The sequence below is a fragment of the Leucoraja erinacea genome, chromosome 2, assembly GCF_028641065.1.
Source record: "Leucoraja erinacea ecotype New England chromosome 2, Leri_hhj_1, whole genome shotgun sequence".
In the NCBI taxonomy this organism is placed as follows: domain Eukaryota; kingdom Metazoa; phylum Chordata; class Chondrichthyes; order Rajiformes; family Rajidae; genus Leucoraja; species Leucoraja erinaceus.
Window position 1 is genome coordinate 45,925,180 of NC_073378.1, and position 21,617 is coordinate 45,946,796.

The 21,617-nt window shown below is 42.5% G+C and overlaps 1 protein-coding gene across 1 annotated transcript in view; it reads left to right on the forward strand.

The window, feature by feature from the left end:
• LOC129709684 (CKLF-like MARVEL transmembrane domain-containing protein 8) overlaps nucleotides 1–10,156 on the forward strand; it is a 66,965-nt gene extending 56,809 nt beyond the window's left edge. Inside the window, exons 3-4 of the mRNA XM_055656204.1 lie at nucleotides 7,653–7,769; nucleotides 8,799–10,156. Coding sequence (XP_055512179.1) covers nucleotides 7,653–7,769; nucleotides 8,799–8,885 — 204 coding nt within the window. The 3' untranslated portion in view covers nucleotides 8,886–10,156. The remainder of the gene's footprint in view (nucleotides 1–7,652; nucleotides 7,770–8,798) is intronic.
• Nucleotides 10,157–21,617: the final 11,461 nt, after the last annotated feature.

Genomic DNA, 21,617 nt, shown 5'->3' on the forward strand with positions numbered 1-21,617 from the left:
TTCATTGTCCTATCTGGGACACATGACAATAAAACTCTCTTGACTATTAACTTGGACTTAAACAAAAAAGGGGGAAAAAAGAGCTACCTTAAATTTAATTGCTGCTGGTTGGGTACCTATAGTAGGGTGTAGACTATTCCATGTGCGGCGGAACTCCATGGAGCAGCAAGCATCTCTGGATAGAAGAAATTGGGTGACGTTTTGGGTAGAGACCTTTCTTTAGATTTCCTCTGGTTTTAGTGTTTTAGTTTAATTTAAACATAGAGCGTGAAAACAGGCCCTTCGGCCCACCGAGTCCACACCGACCACCGATCACCCGTACACTAGTTCTATCCCACACATTAGCGACGTAAGTCAAGAGTCAAGAGTGTTTTATTCTCTCACGTCCCAATGAAATCCTTACTTGCAGCAGCACAACAGAATATGTAAACATAGTACTCTGTAAACAATGTTATAAAGAGAAAACAAAGTGTATATTTATATATGAATATATTACTATACACACACACACACACAATTTCCCTCCTGGGATTAATAAAATTCTATCGTACATTATCGTGTGTGTAGGAAAGAACTGCAGATCCTGGTTTAAACTGAAGATAGACACAAAAAGCTGGAGTAACTCAACAGGTCAGACAGAATCTCTGGACAAAAGGAAAAAATGTTTTGGCTTGGGTCTGAAAAAACTTCCTGCACACCTTTGGAATGTGGAAGGAAACAAGAGCACCCGGAGAAAACCCATGCGATCAAAGGGAAAAGAAGCAAACTCCATACAGACAGCACCCATATTCAGGATCAATTCTGGTTCTCTTGCACTTTTAGGCAGCAACTTTATGGCCAATGTACTGCCCCATAGTCTTGAACTGAATTAAAACATACAGTAGCTATAAAGGGGGACATAGCGTCACTTAGAGATTTAAGACTGAAAATGGATTTTTTATTTTTAGTAACCAAAGTTATCAATGTATAATTTTTTGTGTGTTGGAAAATAAAATATAGTGGCACAGCTGGTGGACTTGCTGCCTCACACGCCAGAGATCTGTGTTCGATCCTGCCCTCGGGCACTGTCTGTGTTGAATTTGCACATTCTCCCTGCAAGCATGGAGGTTTCCTCCCACATCGCAAAGACGCATTGGCTTTGTAGGTTAACTTGTCTCTGTAAAATTGCCCCTAATGTGTAGGGAGTGGGTGAGGAAAGTGGGATAACAGAACTTGTGTGAATGGGTAGACAAAAATGCTGGAGAAACTCAGCAGGTGAGGCAGCATCTATGGAGCGAAGGAAATAGGCGACATTTTGGGTCGAGACCCTTCTTCAGACTGATGTGAGGGTGGGGGGAGCGGGAAGAAGAAAGGAAGAGGCGGAGACAGTGAGCTGAGGGAGAGCTGGGAAGTGGAGGAGAAAGCAGGGACTACCTGAAATTGGAGGTCAATTTTCATACCGCTGTGTTTAGTTTGTGACTTTATTTGAAGCAGAAATAATATGTGAATGCTTCATTGACCATAATTCTGACTGGTAACTACGCACTTCGTCCGAGCACATTATCGCACGTGTCATGCAAACCGTCTTAAATGACCACCTAAACAGTCATTTGGCAACCTAAAAAGCTGCCAAGGTTGCCCGGCTGGCACCAGGGAAAAAAAGTTAAGCGAGAGCCCTGAGAGAGAGAGGGAATGCAGGGGTTACTTGAAGCTGGAGAAATCAATATTCATGCCACTGAGTTGTAAGCTGCACAAGCGAAATATCAGTTGCTGTTCCCCTAATTTGCACTTTGCCTCACTCTGACAATGGAGGAGGCCTAGGACAGCAGGTGCTGTATTGGATCCCTACTGCTAAACCGGATTCTGCCTTCTCATGACGCAGACGTACATCTGTCAGAAAGAGGATCACGGGTTAAATTTTAGTTCCTCTAGTTCGAAGGCTCCAATCTGCTTTTGTGTTATTTTAATTTTAACTGAGATTAATTTAAAAACAATGGTAGGAAGCCTACAGGGATTGGGCAAGAAGTTTTGTAATGTAAGCAGAATACAATATCATGTTTATTCATTGCATATAAAAGTATTCATTGATAATAAAGATGGCACACAGCCATTGTCAGAGTAAGGCAAAATGCAAATTGGAGGATTAGCATCTCATATTTCGCTTGGATAGCTTAAATCCCAGTGGTATGAATATTGATTTCTCTCACATAATGTTCTCTGCATTCCCTCTCTCCAACCCTCCCCCACCCAAGTCGTACAGCTTCAGTCATCTTTGTTGAGTCTCATTGTCTTTACTCGTTCTCGCCTAACGAACAGCGAACAATGGCCTGTTTCCTTTATCATCATTCATTTTTTGCATATCTTTCATTCATTTGTTCTGTATCTCTCTACTTCACCATCTATATATCTTGTTTCCCTTTCCCCTGACTGTCTGAAGAACGGTCTCGACCCGAGATGTCACCAATTTCATTTTTCTGGAGATGCTGTCTGACCCGATGAGTTACTCCAGATTGTTTAAGAAGGAACTGTAGATGCTGGAAAATCGAAGGTATACAAAAATGCTGGAGAAACTCAGCGGGTGCAGCAGCTTCTATGGAGCGAAGGAAGTAGGCAACGTTTCGGGCTGAAACGTTGCCTACCTCCTTCGCTCCATAGATGCTGCTGCACCCGCTGAATTACTCCAGCTTTCTGTGTCTATCTTTGGCATACAGCCATTTATACTAGACCTACACTAATCCAGTTTTCTTATTCTTCCTTTGTTCACATCAACTCCTCACTGATTCTGCCACTCATTTACACACAAGGGACAATTTACAGTAGCCAGTATCATCCCACATATCCTTGGAATATAAAATAAACCAGATCCCCTGGAGGAAACCCACATGGTCACGGGAAGATGTACATTCCAAACAGGAATTGTGATGTAGCATCACAACCTTTCTTTACTAGTTGTGCCACCATGCCATCTCAAAATCACTTGCATTACAGTGCATCTACAATTCATAGAATAGAAGTAGCAACAATAAATAAAACATTTGTTTCATTTCGGTATAACATTTGAGTTAATGTCAAAGATTATTCTGTTATTGATTTTTTTTCATTCTGTGTTCCACATTTGCTGAAGTCACTTTAAACGCATGTCAGAAGATTGTGGAATTAAAACTCCACCTGAGAGATATCTAAGCTAATACGTTGGTATGAAGATGTTTTCTGCCTGCCCCAGTGTAAGCCATGTGCTCCAGTGTCATGGACAACTTCTTTTCCCGTCAACCAAAAATGTAAAAACAGATTTAAATGGTCAGGTTTTCTCAGTTGTTATCTGGGGACCTTGTCATGTGGATAATAAATGTTCTATTTGCCAAATTAAGTTACAATGCTTATACCATAGTTATTTAGGATGCACAATCCATTAAATTAAACTGAATATATAACAGTGATGATATTAGTTTGAGTTTATTTTTGAGGAGGTATCTAAGAAGATTGGGGGCGGGGTGGCAGACATTAGCAAGATATTCAACATGGTCTCATATGGTAGGCTGATCAATAAGCCCAAGGCATGTGGGATCCAAGACGAGCTAGCTAATTCACTCAAAAATTGGCTTGGTGAAAAGAGGCAGAGGGTAGCAATGGAAATATGCTTTTTTTTATTGGAATCTGACCAGCAGTTTACAGGGCTCTCGCTTAACTTTTTTTCCCTGGTGCCAGCCGGGCAACCTTGACAGCTTTTTAGGTTGCCGAATGACAGTTTAGGAGGTCATTTAAGACTGTTTGCATGACGCGTGCGATAATGTGCTCGGACGAAGTGCGTAGTTACCAGTCGCAATTATGCTCAATGAACCATTCACATATTATGTTTAAGAAGAAACTGCAGATGGTGGAAAATCGAAGGTAGACAAAAGTGCCGAAACCCATCAGTCTGAAGAAGGGTTTTAGCCCGAAACGTTGCCTATTTCCTTCGCTCCATAGATGCTGCCGCATCCGCTGAGTTTCTCCATCACTTTTGTCTACATTCACATATTATTTCTGCTTCAAATAACTCACAAATTAAACATATTCACCAATCAAGACATGATATATACCACAATGACATGCAGCAAAATTATAATACAATTTCCCAGCTCTTTTTACACATTGCAATTAATGCAATTTACACTAGGTCTTTCCACTTCCAAACAAAAATGTGGTTGGATTATTCAGCGTATGATCAACCTGTGTCAATAAATCCTGGACCATGGTAACATATATGCTACAGATTTGATGCAAGCATGTTTTCTGTGAAGGATCTAAAATTATCATGACATGGCCACAGCATGGGTCGTTATTGCTATTGGTACAGAAACACTCTCGCCTCCCACCTCTATATCCCTAACAAAATATACCTCTTGCGACAAAATATACAGAGATGGCCCCCCCCTATCTCCCTCCCCCTCTCCCTCCCCCTCCCCCTGACCCCACTCCCCCCCCCACCCTACCCCTCCCCCTCCCCCTCCCCCTCCCTCTCCCTCTCCCTCCCCCTCCCCCTCCCCCTCCCCCTCTCCCTCTCCCTCTCCCTATAAACCAGTATTTGCTTGCCAAGCCGGGCAAAATGAGTTGCCGTTTAGGTTGCCCGGCGGCACTTTGGGTGGTCAATGGCACCCAGGCAACCGCTAATTTTGAGCCCTGGTGTACTTCAGGGTTTAGTGCTTATAGTTTGTTTGTAGTGTATATGTTAAGAACTTGGTTAAGAATGTAGGAGGTATAATTTGTATGTATGAAGATGAGGGTGATGTTGTGGATGTTGAGGAAGCAAGATTATCAAAGGCTACATTAAGCTATAGATCAGAAGCACAGCTGGGCAGAATGATGGTGGATGGTATTTTATTCCTACATATCCAAGTTGATGTACTTTTATAAATCAGAGAGGGGTAGGAGAAACAGTAATTAGTAAAGCACTAAATAATGTTGTTGAACAGATGGACCTCGGGTTCCAAATTTGTAGTTCTCTGAAAATGCCAACATAGGTCAATAGGGTGGTGAAGGCATATGACATGCATGCCTTCGTAGGTCAAGGAGTTGAATATAAAATTGAGAGGCTATGTTGTAATCTTACAAAACACTGGTTCGACTGTACATGGAATATTGCCTGCCGTTCTGATTGTGACACTATAGGAAACATTTAGATGCTCTAGAGATAGTACAGAGGAGATTCATCAGGATGTTGCCTGGACAGGAGAACATTAGTTATCGGGAGAGATTGGCTAGGCTGGGCTTATTTTTCCTTCAGAAATGAAGGAGACTGAGGGGTTACTTGATAAGTAGGAGGTTTAGAAATCTTTGATTGTCAGAGTATTTTCTCATTGCAGGGCTGGCATAAACAAGGGGACATAGGTTTAAGGTGAGAGTAATGACTTTTAAAAGGGACTAGTGGAGTGTTTATGTACTGAGTGCTTGATATCAGGAAAATGCTGCCAGAGAAGGTGGTGGAATCAAAAACAATCTCTGTATTTAGGAGATATTATGACAGGCAGTTGAATAGGCAAGGCACAGAAGGATACAGATCTAATGTGGGCAAATAGGATTAGTATAGATGGGCACAAAGGTTATTATGGATGTGTAGGAAGGAACTGCAGATGCCGGTTTACACTGAAGATAGACAAAAAAATGCTGGAGTAACTGGAGTGGGATAGGCAGCATATTTGAGAATGAAGGAATGGGTGATGTTTTGGGTCGAGGCCCTTCTTCAGAGTGAGGGTCAGGGACGAGGGAACCGAGATATGGAAGAGTACAAAGAAAATGTAATTTGTGAAAAGGAAGCTCAAAATAGATGATGAATCGTTCATTGTTGGATGAGGCATACAAGCAGTAAAATTAATCAGGAAAGTGAAACTAGTAGGAGAACTAGGGTGGGGGGTGGACAGAGAGAGAAAAACAAGTGTTACTTGAAATTGGAGAAATCGATATTCATACAGCTGGGTTGTAAGCTGCCCAAAATATGAAGTGCTGTTCTGCCAATTTGCATTTGGCCCCACTGACAGTGGAGGAGGCCCAGAACAGAAAGGTCAGTATAGGGGGGTTGCACGTAAGGTAATCGGGTCAAAAGGCATGATGCGCGGAGCAGCTCAATCCATGTGGAGGACATGGCAGTTGCAAAAAGAAAATGCTTCTGAAACTAAATTTATCATTTAAAACAATCTCCAGACTTACGAGTGATGTGTGGGAAAGTAAGTTTTCTATCATTATGCTATTGAGATGTATATTTTGGCAAATAATAGAATGTTTCAAAGATATTGTCAATTTTCTGAGGCTGATTATGTCCAATTACCAGCTAACAATTATGCCATTCCTTGGCTTGCATCTGAGTAAAATGTAATTCAAAACCCACATATGGTTTGCAATTTATTTTTAATGATAAATTGAGCTTCAGAAGCGTTTTCTTTTTGCATGTAAAAATCTACTTGAGAACCATGGGCGATTTTTAAATTTTACAGCCAGATTTATCACTTCTGAAACTTTAGATACCAAAGGAATCAAGAAAAAACACAAATAATGCTCACTGTTGATGAAATGCAGTAAGCAAACGTGATCATTCCCAACATTTTCAATCTTGATATTTGCACGGCCAATGTTCGCCAAGCACTTTAGCTGTTGTTGTCCTTTCAGCTCTCGCTTCTCTCTATCATAATTTCTCCTCACTTTTGGAATTCTGAAGTAGGATAAATGTTCCTCACTATTACCCCGATTTCCACAATTATTTACACCACAAAAAATGACCTTATCGGCGGGATTTAACAGGTAAGAAAGTACGCGTTTTGTGTATTACAGTGTATGCCGTAGGCTGCCATGTCCTCCACATGGATTGAGCTTCTCTGTGTGTCAAGCCTTTGACCCGATGACCTTATGTGCAACCCCCCTATACAATTGGAAAGGGGAGTTAAAGTGTTTGGCAACCGGGAGATTGCGTAGGCCCAGACAGACTGAGTGAAGGTGTTCAGTGAAACGATCGCCAGTCTGCGCCGATGTGGTTGGCTAGAGGCTCCGTTTCTGGGCTGTACAATTCTGAATCTATGAACCTTCTGAACCAACACCTCTGAACCGTCTGAATTTGTAGTCGGCTGGGCAGTACAGGGCATATCGCCAACTTGGATGTGTTGTGCATACTAACGTGCTGTTAGTGCCCCCTTAAAACTGTCCAGTGAAGGTGATTTTACTGTATTGTTTTCTAGTTTATTCCATTACCATAAGGGCCTGTCCCATTTGGGCATTATTTGCGCGTCATTTATGCGTCACGACACGCGCATGGCGTGCATTGCGCTGCGTGGTGAGACGTGATGGTGTAGGTAGTGACGCGCGGTAGCGCACGGCGCCCCAGGATTTTGTGATTCTCAAAATCTTCGCGCTCCACCTGCGTGACATGCAAATGACGCCCAGGTGTGACAGGCCCTTTAAGGTTCTTAAAAAGAATAAGTTCTTATAAATACCTGTCCTGGCGAATGGGGTTTCTATTTGCATATCATTGTTCTTACTTGTTCTCCTTTCTGTTGAGTATGTTATGTATCTATCTGCAGTTACGCTCACAATCCCCTTTTGAATCTATGACTTTTATACAATGTTTTCGCTTCCCATTTCTGCATAGGATTATATAATAGTGTTAATCTAGTTGTTAAGAATGGTAATATTGTGTGTTTCAACTGCAGGGTTTGAGTTTTAATGCCAGTGCTGCTTTGTTGTACCTCTTAGCCTCAATTGTGGATGTGGTTTCTATAAACCAAGCTAAAAAAGCTACGGACAACAACTGCTGGATAGCCTCCACAGTAAGTGCATCCCTTAACTTTATCCTTTCTCCCACAGGACTAATACACTGTTTTAGGAATAAACAAGAGCCAAACAGTTAAAATCACAGGTTACACAAAAAAGCTGGAGAAACTCAGCGGGTGCAGCAGCATCTATGGATCGAAGGAAATAGGCAACGTTTCGGGCCGAAACCCTTCTTCAGACTGATCGGGGGTGGGGGTGGGTGGGGACAAGAAAGGGAAAAGGAGGAGGAGCCCGAAGGCTGGGGGATGGGAGGAGACAGCAGGGGGGCTGAGGAAGGGGAGGAGACAGCAAGGACTAACAAAATTGGGAGAATTCGATGTTCATTCCCCCGGGATGCAGACTCCCCAAACGGAATTAAAATCACATGTGAATTAGCACATGTAATGCTGAAACAAATGTCAAAATGAACAATTGTTTTGTCACCTTTGGTTGCCTTTTCAGGTGTATGTCAACCAGTCAAATGCAAATCAGATACTTTTTAATGGTTTCTGTTTCTGCATAACAATTCTGCTCTTGTTAAGTTAAATTGTACCTGTCCCTTTAACACATCCTATGTTAGCACCAAAAAGAAGAGAAACAAAGTGAAATAGGTGCCATGGATCTTGATACTTCTGACCTACATCTTGACCCTTTTGGCCTAATGGGTCCGTGTTATTGCTCAGCAAAGCAATCCTACCAGCCTTGTTCGCCATCTCCTCCAGCAATCCTGTAACAGTCCTTTTTAATCAATCATGTCAAGCAACCCCTTGTTGATTATTTTACCACTTGCATTAAAGGAGGGATAATTTACAATGTGATAGGTTGAAGGAATGAAACAAGGTTAACAGAATTGAGTTCTTTAGCCTTAAACGTTTGCCTTCACAACATGAGAGTGTGAGTGAGTGGGAGTATTTATGTGAAATTCATTACCATTCGTAATATTTCAGCACATTTACATTCATTCAAAATATCTAATTATAAGCCAAAACCAGTGGATTTTAATAGGATGAAGTGAATTAAAGTATGTTTCATTTTCCTCTTCACAGGTTTTTGCTTTCATGGTCACTCTCTGTTACTCTGGCAATGCATATTTTAGCTTCCAGACCTGGAGGTCAAGGGACCAAGGGCCTTGAATGGCTAATATTCCAAGGGAACATGTTGGTAAATAGAGGAAATGTAGTGTGAACCAAGGAAATGTAGTGTGAACCAAGGAAATGTGGTGTGAACTAAGAAATGTGAAGATATGTTAATGTGCTTACTTGGTTCAGTGTCCATTATAATTGTGTCTGTGAAAAGATTTATTTATGATACTGAATGGAATATTTAATTTTAGTTTTGTGCGGGTTGTAAAGATAAACATTTGGGTTTATTTCTCTTCACTTTTCACCTCCTGTTCCCTTCTAGGGGCTCCTATGTTTTTCTTGAGTTATAATTCCATAGAGCTGCAGTAGTTATCCACTTCTGTCCCACCAAGATCAGCAAACTCACAACAAAAGTGACATCTTAATTATAGCCAGAAAGTTACCATTGAGTTAAAGGAATTGGTTATGACCTTTTAAATGGATGAAACGATAAACATTTTGCATTCTGAATTTATGATTTTGTAAATCTGTTATTGATTAATTTTATTCTGATGTGCTGCTTGATTAATATTTAGAATGTTTTATGATATATTGTGGCACACTGCTTGTTGCTTTGACTGTTATATTGCCATGTTTTTGCAAAATATGAAAAATTCCATCCGTCTGTGATTTAAATGAATATGGTCATAAATAACATCCTTATCTAGCCTTCTGTTGTAAAGGCATGATAATGCCCTCAATGGTATTTTCTCTAATCTTGAAAGAAAGGTCAGGATTAAAACAAAGGCTCTCATTGTTCCTTTTAGAGATTTACATTGCATATTTAGATATTGTGGTACTGAAAGGGGTCAATTGTAAGATTGTTACCACCATCCCTTTTAAATTTACCTAAACTGAGATTATTGGGTAGTGATCCTGTTTCCTGCCTTGTGATTCTATAATAGGGAGGGACTTTACAACCCAAGGCTTTAAAGGACACAATTGATGTAGCAGAAAAATAAAGTTGTCCACATTTTAACAAACAAATAATACAAAGTGTTGCATTTCAATTGAAATTACTTAGTTGATTTGAATGTTATTATAAATGGAAGTCACTTTTGATCAAATGTTTATTGAATTGCTTTTAAAATAAAATGTAACAATTAGTACTTGATAGTACTGATTTCATAAGATGCCCCTCTTTGAAATTATAACAACCAAAGCAATCCTTTCCTAATGCCTTTAATGGTCCTCAAAGGTCCAAAAATTTACTTTGTATATTTCTTTTTGAAACAATACTAAATGTCACATTGTACATTGATCTTGATTGTTGCAAGTTTTTTTTAAAAGAGGAAGGTAGTCTTTCAATAGGCAATATCATGTTGCTGCGTTATTTACCGTATAATATACTGTTTTTCCTGTGTGGACATTAAATAAATATTTCCAAATTACGTGCTTCAATATTTAATTCATGCTCAAATGGTGATTGCAAATGAGGTACTTGCATCAAGTAATATTAAATACTTTTAGTCATATATTGGATGCAAACTGAATGTGTATGGTTATTTCAAATTGTTAAAGATTTAAATAAACTTAAGCAACAAACCTCCCAAAGTCAAGAAAATCTGAAAACACTTGTGTCATCTTGGTGCACCTCTTGAAATAATCGCACATTAATTTTAAATTGCTCTCCTTATTAAATATTTCCCCAGAATTTTTGTTGATTGTTTCCTGCATCTATCTTCCCAATTCCATGCATACGTATTTTCTGTGAGCAAAACTTTAGTCACTTGTTTTATGTCTACCTTGGTTTAATCAACTGCTTCTCCATTTGGGTGGCAGAGTGGCGCAGTGGTAGTTGCGATAGAGTTACAGCACCAGAGAGCTGGGTTCAGTCCTGACTACGGTTGCAGAGTTTGTGCATTCTCTCTGTAACTAAGTGGGTTTTCTACGGGTGCTCCACTTTCCTCCTGCATTACAAAGACTCCACTTCCTAATGTGTAGGATAAAACTTGTGTACTGGTGATTGTGGTTGGCGCGGACTTGAGGGGCCGAACGGCCTGTTTCCGTGCTGTATCTCTAAACTAAAGTAAAAACATTGAATGTCATAACCTAATCAATGTTCTTGCTCGTTGGTAGTTCGTTCATAATTGCACAATCTATTGATTTTCAGTTAACAATGCATCATTTTATTTATCTCCACCTGTGTTTTGCATTGCTATGTCTTCCACAAATTAAGGCCCTTGTCAATCCTTGCATTAACTGTTATCGAGCATTGTGTATATGTATCTGCATGTGTATATGTATATATAATATGTATGTAAATCTGTGTGTGTGTGTGTGTGTGTGTACACACACACACACTTTATTTATGTTTAATATTGTCACGTGCACTGAATTACAGTGAAACACTTTATTTTGGGTGCTATCAAGGCAAATCATAGCATACATGAGTACAATCAAACCATACTTGAGTACAACAGGTAGTGCAAAAAGAAGGAAACAGTGCATAATATATAGTGTTAAAGTAATAGAGAAAGTGCGGATTAGAAAATGTGGAAGGGTGCCAATGATGAAGAATGGCAAACCTGGACTACATCCTTAACATATGAGAGATCCTTTCAATAGTTTGATAATAGCAAGGAAACAGTTGAATCTGGTGGGATGTGCTATTTAAACTTTTGTATCATCTGCCTGACTGGAGATGGAAAAGAATGACTGGGGTGGGAATGGTTCTTGATTATGTTTGTTGCTTTCCCATGGCAACGTGAAGTGTAGATTTGGTTGATGGAGAATGAAGGGCTGGTGGTTTGTTTGAGTGATGTACTGGGCCACGTCAACAGCTCTCTGCAATTTCTTGTGGTATTGGGTAGGGCAGTTGCAGACCAAACTGATGCATCCAGATATGATGCTTTTTATTGTGCATCTGTAGAAATTGGTAAGAGTCATTGGAGCCATGCAAAATTTATTTAGTATTCTGAGGAAGTAGAGGTGTTGGTATGCTTTCTTGGCCGTAGCTTCAGTGTGGTTGGTTTAGGAAAAAAATGCTGGTGATATTTGCACCTGGAAACCTGAAGCTCTCATTCAGGTGAACCTCAGGTGTCAGAGGTTATGGGGAGAAGGCAGGAGAATGGGTTTAGGAGGGAGAGATAAATCAGCCATGGTTGAATGGTGGAGTAGGCTCGATGGGCTAAAAGGCCTAATTCTGCTCCTATCACATGATCATTATCTTATCTCCACTTCAACATCATGGATGCAGATGGAGTATAGACAGTGAAGGCTTGTGAATGATGAGGCAATGATGCATAAGGGGGTATGCTGGAAAAATTGTTATCGGATAAGAATCCATTAATTTTGGAGTCATGAATCAAAATACACTACAGCAGTTAAACCCCCTTTTCACGGGGCGACTTGACGCAAGAGGTAACCAGAGTTTAACATCGTGGGAACCTCGTGCGGTAACAGTACGGCATTCGTGGATCACCGTGGCGCTAACGGCAGGTAATCGTGTACTCGGGAGAAAATTCAAACATGTTTGAATTTGTCCAAGAGTGACTTGTACACTTGTGGTTGAGCATTGCAACATTTTATGAACGTTGTGGCCAGTGCGATATCCGTAGTAACTCTTGCGGTCACCGTGGGAACTCCTGCGAACGGTGAACCCGGAAGTTGGATAGAGTGAATCCAGCCAGTTTGCTATTTACATACAAATCTAATAAAACTAGCTAACAAGCATTTCATTAATGTCAGTGTGTCTCTTTTTGTCTGAAAGCAGTTTCTAACTGGAGGAACTCCGCGGGCCAGGCAGCATCTACGGAGGGAAATTGACAGGCGAGCCTTTCCTCAGGCTGCCTTATCTCTCTACACCCCCCACCCCCCCAACTCCCACCCACACACACAAATGCTGGAGAAACTCAGCGGGTGCAGCAGCATCTATGGAACGAAGGAAATAGGCAACGTTTCGGCCCGAAAAGTTGCTTATTTCTTGTGTATGTGTCGGAAGGAACAGCAGATGCCGGTTTAAAGAGAATGAGTTCGACGGCAGGCAGCATCTTTGGGGAGAAGGAATGGGTGACATTTCGGGTCGAGACCCTTCTGATATGCTGCTTGTCCCGCTGAGCTACATGTTGTGTCTATCTTCGTTTTAATCCAGCATCTGCAGTTCCTTCCTGGCCGAACCCGATTGAAAGATGAGAGGCTGGGCGATAGAAATCATTAATTGAATTAAATAACTAGATACCTGTCTAATCGTATCTACAGGATTGTACAGGCTAGATGGAGGAAGAATGTTCCCGATGTTGGGGGAGGTCAGAACCAGGGTCCCAGTTTTACAGTCTACCGTGGGAACTCTTTAATTACAGAGGGAAACCCTCAGTTTCCCAGGGGGTCGGGACGGGACTGGAGTTGGGAGGGAAAGGTGGGGGAGTCGAGGGAGAGGAGGGGGAGACAGATGGGGGTGTCTTCATTTACTGGCGGTGGGTGTCTGTCACTGAAACAGGCAGGTGAGATTTCGCATCCACCTTGTGTGTGCCCCTCTCCCCCTCTCTCTCTCTCTCTCTCCCTCCCTCCCTCTCACACAGGCATGAATGGAGGAACTCCGCGGGCCAGGCAGCATTTACGGAGGGAAATGGACAGGCGACCCATTCTTCAGGCTGCCTTATGTCTCTCTCCCCCCCCCCAACTCCCACCCACACACGCGAATGCTGGAGAAACTCCGCGGGTACAGCAGCATCTATGGAACGAAGGAAATAGACAATGTTTCGGCCCCGCTGCACCATTCGTGAGTTTGGGTGGGCATTCATGTGTGTGGGGGGGAGGGGGGGGGAGAGAGACATAAGGCAGCCTGAAGAATGGGTCGCCTGTCCATTTCCCTCCGTAAATGCTGCCTGGCCCGCGGAGTTCCTCCAGTCATGCCTGTGTGAGAGGGAGGGAGGGAGAGAGAGAGAGAGAGAGAGAGAGCAGTCCTGGTCAGTCCTTTGAAGATAGACACCAGTTGCTTGGAGCAACTCAGCGGGACAGGCAGCATCTCTGGAGAGAAGGAACGGGTGGCGTTTCGGGTCGAGAGCCTTCTTCAGACTGAAAGTTTCACCTCTCAGTAGATCATAAAATAACACAATCATCACGGTCAATGTGAGACACAGTCTTTATTCATATTTGACAAAATAAAAAGACGACTTCTTGCACATATTGAGAGAAGGTGCATCACACCAAACAACATTTGTCTAAAAAAACACAGATTATTCTTCAGCTCATTAAAGAGCTCGGGTGAAAAAAAATCAATATAATGTGTGACAACAAAGTAACATCATTTGTGCCACGTGATTAATTACACTACAGTCCACGATGTTCATTCACGATTAACGGGAAAGATCGGGAGACGGACAAATCACTCGCACAAATGACAGAATTGCCGAGTACCGTGGGAACTCTTTACTCTACCCCCGTTATATCGTGTGATATCGTGCTAGACCACGACCACTCCACTCTGGCTACATCTTGCGTCAAGTCGCCCCGTGAAAACTAGCCATTAGAAAGATCAATTGAATTAAATAAAACCTGGGAGGAAGGGTGGGGAGTGAATTCCTATTAATGTAATTATGAAACTAATAGAACGAGTTTAAACATCAGTCTTATTCACAATTGTTCTTCAGGGAGCAAAATCTGCCATCCTTGACCTAGTTGCGACACTGGACTCTCAATAACGTAATAACCCTTAAATGCCCCTGAACCAGCTTTACAAGCCACTCGGCCTGGGAGCATTTGAAGATGAGCAATAAATGCTAACCAGCCAGCAATGAGATGGGAGGATGAAATAATAACAATCATGATTTGGTTTCCCATTACCCTCTCCATCATCTCTTACGCTTGCTGTCCCCAGTTGCATCGCCTCTAATGTTACCAAGAAAACAACTCGTACTCGGCAGACCAAAAATCCTGTCAACTGTTTACAAATCTATATCATACTATACTATAGATTTAGATTACTTTATTAATAAAGAGCCCATATACTATATGTAGATTGACATAAATGAACGGATTGCTTTGTGACTGGTAGTTAAAGGTTGTTACTCCTTTGAAGAGCTGAGGATGTGAAGTTAGATCGATTTAAATAGCTGGTTGGGTGACGGTGCAAATAGATGATTGAAAATTCAGTTTGGAGCCTAAAGTGTAATGAAGATTAGTATATTCTGGTTCAATCTTAGATGGTTATCAGATAGGGATGGAGTTAGTGTTTGTGTCGAGGAAGGTTTGTGTAGAGAGGCTATATGGGTGGAGCTGAAAAAATAAAGAGGATTGTTCTATACTAGGCCTACAAAATAGTCTATGGGATATGAAAGAACAAATATTCAAGGATATTACAGACAGCTGCAAGATAATAAGGTTGCCATAGGAAATTTCCAATGTCACAATATAGAGAGGGATTGTGAAAGTTGCAAGGGTTTAGATGGAGTGGAAGTTGTCGAGTTTGTTCAGGAAAGTTTCATCATGCAATATATAGGGGGTTCTACAAGAACAATGGCAAAACCTGACCCACTCTAAGGGAATTGGGAAGGGCAAGCGACTATCATGTCATTGAGTGAGCCTTTTGGGACCAGCGACCACAGTTTGCTGGGTGTCCAAGGAGTGTAGATCTCCTGCGCCTGATCAAATATATCGAAGAACACTGGGATGATAGATAAAATTGCAGGAGCCCTGGGTGTAACATACAATGCCCTCCATAATGTTTCTGGAAAAAGGACTTGTGGACAGATGAGATGAAGATTAACTTGTATCAGAGTAATGGCAAGAGCAAAGTATGGAGGAGAGAAGGAACTGCCCAAGATCCAAAGCATACCACTTCACCTGTGAAACATGGTGGTGGGGGTGTTATGGCCTGTGCATGTATGGCTGCTGTAGAAACTGGCTTGCTTATCTTCATTTATCATACAACTGCTGATGGTAGCAGCATAATGAATTCTGAAGTTTATAGACACATCCTATCTGCTCAAGTTCAAACAAATGCCTCAAAACGCATTAGCCGGCGGTTCTACAGCAAGACAATGATCCCAAACATACTGCTAAAGCAACAAAGGAGTTTTTCAAAAATGGTCAATTCTTGAGTGGCCAGGTCAACCACCTGATCTGAACCCAATTGAGCATGCCTTTTATATGCTGAAGAGAAAACTGAAGGGGACTAGCCCCCAAAAGAAGCATAAGCTAAAGATGGCTGCAATACAGGCCTGGCAGAGCATCACCAGAGAAGACACCCAGCAACTGGTGATGTCCATGAATCACAGACTTCAAGCAGTCATTGCATGCAAAGGATAGGAAACAAAATACTAAACATGACTACTTTCATTTACATGGCATTGCTGTCCCAAACATTAAGGTGCCCAGAAATTGGGGGAATATGTATAAATACAGCTGTAATTTCTACATGGTGAAACCAAAATGTGTAAAAATGGCTTTAGTTAAATCTGACAATGTGCAATTTAACCAAATGTGATTTTTTTTCTATTACAAATCTCAATTTGTGGAGTACAGAGGCAAATAAAATATGTGTCTTTGTCCCAACACAGTGGTGGGGGTGCTGTGGCCTGGGCATGTATGGCTGCTGCAGGTACTGGCTCACTTATCTTCATTGATGATACCACTGCTGATGGTAGTAGCTTAATTAATTCTGAAGTGGTAGACACATCCTATCAGCTCAATTTCAAACAAATTCAAGTTCAAACTCCTTCTGCAGTTGTACAGGGCCCTAGTGAAACCACACCTGGAGTACTGTGTGCTGTTTTGGTCCCCTAATTTGAGGAAGGACATTCTTGCTATTGAGGGAGTGCTGCGTAGGTTTACAAGATTAATTCCCGGGATGGCGGGACTGGCATATGCTGAGAGAATGGAACGGCTGGGCTTGTACACTCTGGAGTTTAGAAGGATGAGAGGGGATCTTATTGAACCATATAAGATTATTAAGGGTTTGGACACGCTAGAGGCAGGAAACATGTCCCCGATGTTGGGGGAGTCCAGAACCAGGGGCCACATTTTACGAATAAGGGGTAAGCCATTTAGAACAGAGACGAGGAAACACTTTGTCTCACAGAGAGTTGTGAGTCTGTGGAATTCTCTGCCTCAGAGGGTGGTGGAGGCCGGTTATCTGGATACTTTCAAGAGAGAGCTAGATGGGGCTCTTAAAGATAGCAGAGTCAGGGGATATGGGGAGAAGGCAGGATCGGGGTACTGATTCGGGATGATCAGCCATGATCACAGTGAATGGCATTGCTGGCTCGAAGGGCCGAATGGCATACTCCTGCACCTATTGTCTATTGTCAAATGCCTCAAAACTCTGTCCGGCATTTCATTTTACAGCAAGATCCCAACAATACTGCTAAAGCAACAAAGTTTGTCAAAGCTTAAAAATTGTCAATTCTTGAGTGGCCAAGTCAATCACCCGATCTGAACCCAATTAAGCACGCATTTTATATGCTGAAGAGAAAACTGAAGATGACTAGCCCCCAAACAAGCATAAGCTAAAGATGGCTGTAATAGAGGCCTGGCAGACCATCGTCAGAGAAGACACCCAGCAACTGGTGATGTCCATGAATCGCAGACTTCAAGCAGTCATTGCATGCAAAGGATATGCAACAAAATACTAAGCATGACTACTTTCATTTGCATGACATTGCAGTGTCCCAAACATTATGATGCCCTGAAGTGGGGGTACTATGAATAAACACTGCTGTAATTTCTACATGGTGAAACGAAAATGTGTAAAAATGGCCTTTATTAAAATCTGACAATGTGCACTTCAACCACATGTGATTTTTTCTATTACAAATCTTAATTTGTGGAGTACAGAGGCAAATAAATAAATGATGGGTCTTTGCCCCAAACATTATGGAGGGCACTGTGGCATTGGACATGTGTGAGGGGCCAGAAGTATGGTGGGTGGGTGGCTGATGTTGTGCAATTAAGTTGAGAAGAGTGCAGAAAAGATTTACGAGGATGTTGCCGGGAATCATAGGGCCTTAGGTATATTGAGAGATTAGGCAGGCTAGGACTTTATTCCTCAGAATGCAGGGGGCTGAAGGGTGATCTTAGAGATAAAATCATGAGTGGAATATATAGGGTAAATGTACCATCTTTTGCCCAGGGTCAGGGACTCGAGTACAAGATGGTACATTTACCCTATATATTCCACTCAGGATTTTATCTCTAAGATCACCCTTCAGCCTTCAGCTTAAGGTGGGAGGGGCAAGATTTAATAGGAACCCGAGAAGCAACTTGTTTTTGACACAGGGTCCTAAGTATATGGAACAAACTGTCGGAGGAAGTAGTTGTGGCAGGTGCAATATGAAACATTAAAAACATTTGGACAGGTAGATGCATAGGAAAGTTTTAGAGAGATATGGGCCAAATGTGGGAAAATAGGACTAGCTTAAATCGGACATCTTGGTTGGCACGGCAAGTTGGGTTGAATGTGTGTTCCTGTGCTCGATGACCCATGAATGTAATTGAACATTGTTCCATCATCATCAGTGAACACATATTTCAATATTTTGCTTTTAAAGCGTACTTGAAAGAAACAATGAAGGTGCGTAAGATGTTGTGTGGATACAGTTGCAGAGGTTATCAAGGGAAAAAGGATTATGATATAGACACAATGACCGTTTATTTAACTACTAATCCTCACATGTTCAGAATCAAGCAGTTACATGGCACAATGATATTCAGCCCAATTGTGTTTGTATCAGCTGTTACTGGAAAAAAATCCATTAGTCATGTTCCCCTGATCTTTCCCCAGAGGCTTGCAAATTACTTTCACGTGTTTATGCAATTCCCTCTTGAAAGCACTAATTGTCTTAACCTTAGAAGCAGCGAATACCAAACCCTGACTTCTGCCCGAGTTAAAAAGTATTTCCCTGTGTCCTTCTAGCATTTGACCGCAGAACCATCCAATTTCACTCTACTCTGCCTAGCAGAGCTGGTCCTCACCCTCAACAACTTCTCTGACTTCTCCCACTTCCTCCAAGTCCAAGGCATAGCCATAGGCCCCAGCTATGCCTGCCTCTTAGTACGGTACGTTGAACAATCCCTGTTCCAGGCGTACGCTAGCCCTATCTATGAACTCTATCTCCGTTACATTGATGACTGCACAGGTGCTAACGGCGGCGCGGCTTGGCCAGGGCGGCCTGTCAGCGTTTATTATTTTTTGTCTGCTGGGGGGTGGGTTGGGGGATGCTGGGAGGGGGGGGGGGAAACTTTTGAATCTCTCCTGCACTGGCTAGCGACCCGACCGTTTTCGTCGCGTCTCAGCTGCCGCAGTGCTACCTCCTGCACCCATGCATCAACTTCATCACCAATTTTCATCCTGCACTCAAATTTACTGAACCATTTCTGACACCTCCCTCCCCTTTCTTGATCTCACAGTCTCCATCAAAAGAAATAGACTATTAACTGACGTCTATTACAAACACACCGACTCCCACAACTATCTCGACTACACTTCCTCCCACCCTGCTTCCTGCAAAGACTATCCCCTACTCCCAATTATTCCACCTATGCTGCTTTTAGCCAAAGATGAGGGGTTCCATACTAGAACATCTGAGATATCCTCATTCTTTAGGGAACGGGGTTCCCCTCTCCCATAGATGAGGCCCTCACTCATGTCTCCTCGGCACTCCGCACTTGCTCCCCACCCCCCTAGTCGCAACAGAGACTCCTTAGTCCTTACCTTCCATCCCATCAGCCATTGCATACAACTCATAATCCTTCAAAATTTCCGCCACCTCCAATGGGATCCCACCACGAGCTACATTTTCCAATCTCCACCCCTTTCCGCCTTCTGCAGAGACCGTTCCCTCTACAACTCCCTGGTTAACTCATCACTTCCCATCCAAACCACGCCCTCTCCAGGTACCTTCACCTACACCCGCAGAAGATGCAACACGTGTCGCTATACCTCCTCCATCGACTCTGTCCAGGGACCCCGACAGTCCTTTCAGTTTAGGCCGAGGTTCACTTGCACCTCCTCCAACCTCATCTTCTGTATCCGTTGTTCAAGATGTGGATACTTATACATCGGTGACACCAAACGTAGACTGGGCGATCGTTTCGCGGAACACCTTCACTCAGCGCTCGTGAACCAACCTGATCTCCCAGTTGCCGGACACTTTAATTCTCCTTCCCATTCCCACACAGAACCTTCTGTCCTTGGTCCCCTCCATTGTCAGAGTGAGGCTAAACCCAAAATGGAGGAACAGCATCTCATATTTCGCTTGGGCAGCTTACAGCCCAGTGGTATGAATATTGATTTCTCTCACTTCAGGTAGCCCCAGCATTCTCTCTCTCTCTAACCCTCCCCCACCAAAGTCGCACTAGCCTATCATTTTCACCGTACAAAACAGCTTACAATGGCCTGTTTCGTTTATCATCGTTACTTTTTTGCATATCTTTCATTCATTGTTCTTTATCTCTCCACATCACCTTCTACAGTATATCTCTCGTTTCCCTTATTCCTAACCAGTCTGAAGAAGGGTCTCAATCCGAAACGTCACCCATTCCTTCTCTCCAGAGATGCTCCCTGTCCCGCTGAGTTACTCCAGCTTTTTGTCAATCTGCCCTCTGGTATTGTTTGCCCCATGTTCGATGTACCATTCGGCTTCTCTCGTTTTAACCTGTCTAAACATCTCCCAAATCTCCACTTAGTCCTTTCTCCAAAATTTTCTGACAAAGTGTTTCACTTCGTGCTTATCTGTGTTGAATTGCATTATCACTTGTCTGTCCATCCTGTCACTCCTTTCTTCCTGCAGGATATTCTGCACCCTCTTAGCAGATCCAGATCAGATTCAGATTCAATTTTAATTGTCATTGTCAGTGTACAGTACAGAGACAACGAAATGCATTTAGCATCTCCCTGGAAGAGCGACATAGCAAACGATTTGAATAAATAATAATAAGTGTCCAATAATAAGTGTCCAATGCGATCAGGGTGGCCACACCCAATTCGGACTCATCTTGACAGTTACCGAAATCAAAGAGTCACAGATTCAGACAGTATGAAAACAGGCCATTCGGTCCAACGTATCTATGCCGACCAAGATGCCCCATCCACACTAGTCTCACGCCCACGTTTGGCCCATATTCTCTAAACCTTTCCTATCCATGTACCCTTTCAAGTGTCGTGTTACATGTTGTTATTGTACTTCCTTCAACTACCTCATCTGTCAGTTCGTTCCAGTCACCACCCTCTCTGTGAAATCACTCTTCCCGAAGAAATCCCCATGACTACATCACATAAATATTTTGGCCTACCCACCGTTTGTCCCGCGATGCCATTTCTGGATAGCATTCCTTCAGGATGTATGTAATTGAGTATTAATTTGAGAGTGGAACTTCTTGCCTTTTTGAACAGGCACCTACGTGCTACTTTCGACTCTCCTCCGGGCGAGGAGGCTACTCCCCGCAATGAGCGGGCTCTTGAGAAATTCCACAACTTGTTCTTGAGAAATTAGAGATATTTTCCACACACACGTGTGAAGCAGTCTTAAGTTTTCACATCATAGCTCCCATAAATAACTGATCCGTGCAATATATTTGGCCCCTGTGTGTGTATTATAAGTCGTCAATTTGAGAAGCCCTTGCGAAAAATCAGTCGCGCCTTTTGGAACTGCCCCTATTTCCCACTCCCCACGTTATTTCGCCCAGTGAGGAATACGGATTACGTATGATACCAGGTTCGCGGCTGTCTATCCACGATCTCAGCTGAAACACTGCAGTCAGTGTCCCTGCAGCCCCCTGTGAAGTGGTGGGTCTGCCCAAGCCGCT